Source organism: Neovison vison, chromosome 4, assembly GCF_020171115.1.
Source record: "Neovison vison isolate M4711 chromosome 4, ASM_NN_V1, whole genome shotgun sequence".
Taxonomy (NCBI): Eukaryota; Metazoa; Chordata; class Mammalia; order Carnivora; family Mustelidae; genus Neogale; species Neogale vison.
The window spans coordinates 137,661,358-137,663,585 of NC_058094.1; the positions used below are offsets into that span (position 1 = coordinate 137,661,358).

The following is a 2,228-nucleotide window of genomic DNA, read 5'->3' on the forward strand; positions in this document are numbered from 1 at the left end:
GCAAGCCCGCTGCCACGGAGAGAGGATGGTGAGTGACCGGGGGTAGCCAGAGGCCAGCAGGCTCCCAGGTGCTGTCCCGTAGGCTGGGGAACGTTTCTCCTCACACTGGTCCTGGAGAGGGGGTCTCCAGAGATGGGAAGGGGAGCCGGGACTAGGAGTGCTCTCCTGGGAGTGCTGGGGAGGTGTGCGTGGGAAGGGAGGAGTATTTGGGGAGCCAGGGAAAGGGCCCCTCCCCACCTACAGTGTTGCAGGCCAGCAGGAAGGCGGGGACCCGGGGCAAGGCTGCGGCCACCAAGCAGGCCCAACGAGGCTCTTCCAATGTGTTCTCCATGTTTGAGCAAGCCCAGATCCAGGAGTTTAAGGAAGTGAGTGCCCCTACCCCAGCGGCCTGGGACCGGTCCTGACACCCACCCTGCCTATACCCCCTCTTCTCGGTACTCCGTACTCCGTCGTCCCGGCCCCTCCACCCTCCAGGACCCCTCCCCATCTCCGGCCTTCCCCTGGGTGGGGGCTGTTCCCTCTGAAGGACGGTGCCCCCCACCGCCCAGGCCTTCAGCTGCATCGACCAGAACCGTGATGGCATCATCTGCAAGTCAGACCTTCGGGAGACATACTCCCAGCTGGGTGAGTGCTTTCGCCTTCCCTTGCTGGCAGAGGAGGGGGCGGCTGCTCACACCAGGGGAGCAGCTCCGGCTCAGGGGGCTGGTGGGAGCCCCACTGAGAAAGCACAGGCCCCCTGGCCAGGCAGCGCCAGTCTCCCTCCTTCCCTGCTCCCACCTCCGCACACACCTCCCCTGCACTGGCCACAGCTCCCCATTGCTTCACGCTTCTCCACGTCCTGTGGCAGGGAAGGAGGGGGGCCGGCCTGGGCGGGCGGGGAGGCTGGCCGGCCCATGTCCATCCCATGCCCCGCTGCCGCCAGGGAAGGTGAGCGTTCCGGAAGAGGAGCTGGACGCCATGCTGCAGGAGGGGAAGGGCCCCATCAACTTCACCGTCTTCCTCACGCTCTTCGGGGAGAAGCTGAACGGTCAGCCGGGCGGGGGGGGGGGGGGTTGGGTCTTCTGGCCTGGAAGTCGCCTGAGCCCCTCCCGAGCCCCACCCAGGCCTCTACTGGACTCTCCCTGGCCCAGGCCCACCCAGGGCCCATGGAGCTCTCCCCTGCCTCCCCGACCCGTGGGCACTGGTCACCCCGACCCCCCAGTCAGCCTCACTCCCAAGTCCCAAATCCCGGTCTCCTAGCCAGGCTACTCCAAGGGGAGGTGGTCCTAGCCTCTCTGGGCCCCAAGGGCCCTCTATCGGGACATGCCCTCTCTCCTCTCCTGGGATGGGACAGGCCTCCTGCACCCCGGGGGCCTCCTGGGTGGGGGCTGAGAGGCCGGGGCACCGGTGCTCACCTGCTCCCCCCACCCGGGCTCCCAGGGACGGACCCCGAGGAAGCCATCCTGAGCGCCTTCCGCATGTTCGACCCCAATGGCAAGGGTGTGGTGAACAAGGATGAGTAAGTGTGCAAGAAGGGGCACAGAATCCGCGGGGGGACCCCAGGGGAGGGCGGCCACCTGGGCCGTGGGAGCCTTCATAGCCCCCTGACCAGGCCAGACTTTGGCTCTCCCCAGGTTCAAGCAGCTTCTCCTGACCCAGGCAGACAAGTTCTCTCTGGCTGAGGTGAGCATTCTGGTTCCTTCGAGGCCCTCCCCTCCCCTTCACAGGGCTCTTAGCCGCAGGGCACTGGGCTGGGAGTCATTGGGGAGGGTCTGGGATCACAGGTCTCCCTCGGGTCACGGGTCACCCCTGCTGGCCACCGCAGGCCCCCCAGCCTGTCTGCCTCTGACCACACCCCGCCCCCCAGGTGGAGCAGATGTTCGCCCTGACACCCATGGACCTGGCGGGGGACATTGACTACAAGTCTCTGTGCTACATCATCACCCACGGGGACGAGAAGGAGGAGTGAGCTCGGTGCAGCTGCGACTTGGGGCCGGCCCGTGGGGACACCACAATAAATGTGTTTCCCAATCATGCCTGCAGTAGTGGCCTGTCTGGAACGGATGGGGTGGGAGCCAGCAGGGGGAGAGGAGGGGCCCAGCCACTCAACAGCTCAGCTCGGGCCACCCTGGACTGCTCCGCGACGGTGGGCCAGCGTGTGCCCACTTTACGGGTGAGGACACATCTAGGAGACGGACTGCGGGGCTTTGAATGGCCTCCACCAGGCCCGCACCAGCCATGTGGGGGCC

At 66.6% G+C, this 2,228-nt stretch overlaps 1 protein-coding gene across 1 annotated transcript; it reads left to right on the plus strand.

Moving 5' to 3' along the window:
* Window positions 1-1,970, plus strand: MYL7 (myosin light chain 7). Its single transcript, XM_044244512.1, has 7 exons — window positions 1-28; window positions 252-365; window positions 549-624; window positions 923-1,027; window positions 1,420-1,498; window positions 1,614-1,662; window positions 1,847-1,970. The coding sequence occupies exons 1-7, from the start codon at window positions 26-28 to the stop codon at window positions 1,946-1,948; spliced, it is 528 nt and encodes a 175-aa protein (XP_044100447.1). The 5' UTR covers window positions 1-25; the 3' UTR covers window positions 1,949-1,970.
* The last annotated feature ends 258 nt before the right edge of the window (window positions 1,971-2,228 follow it).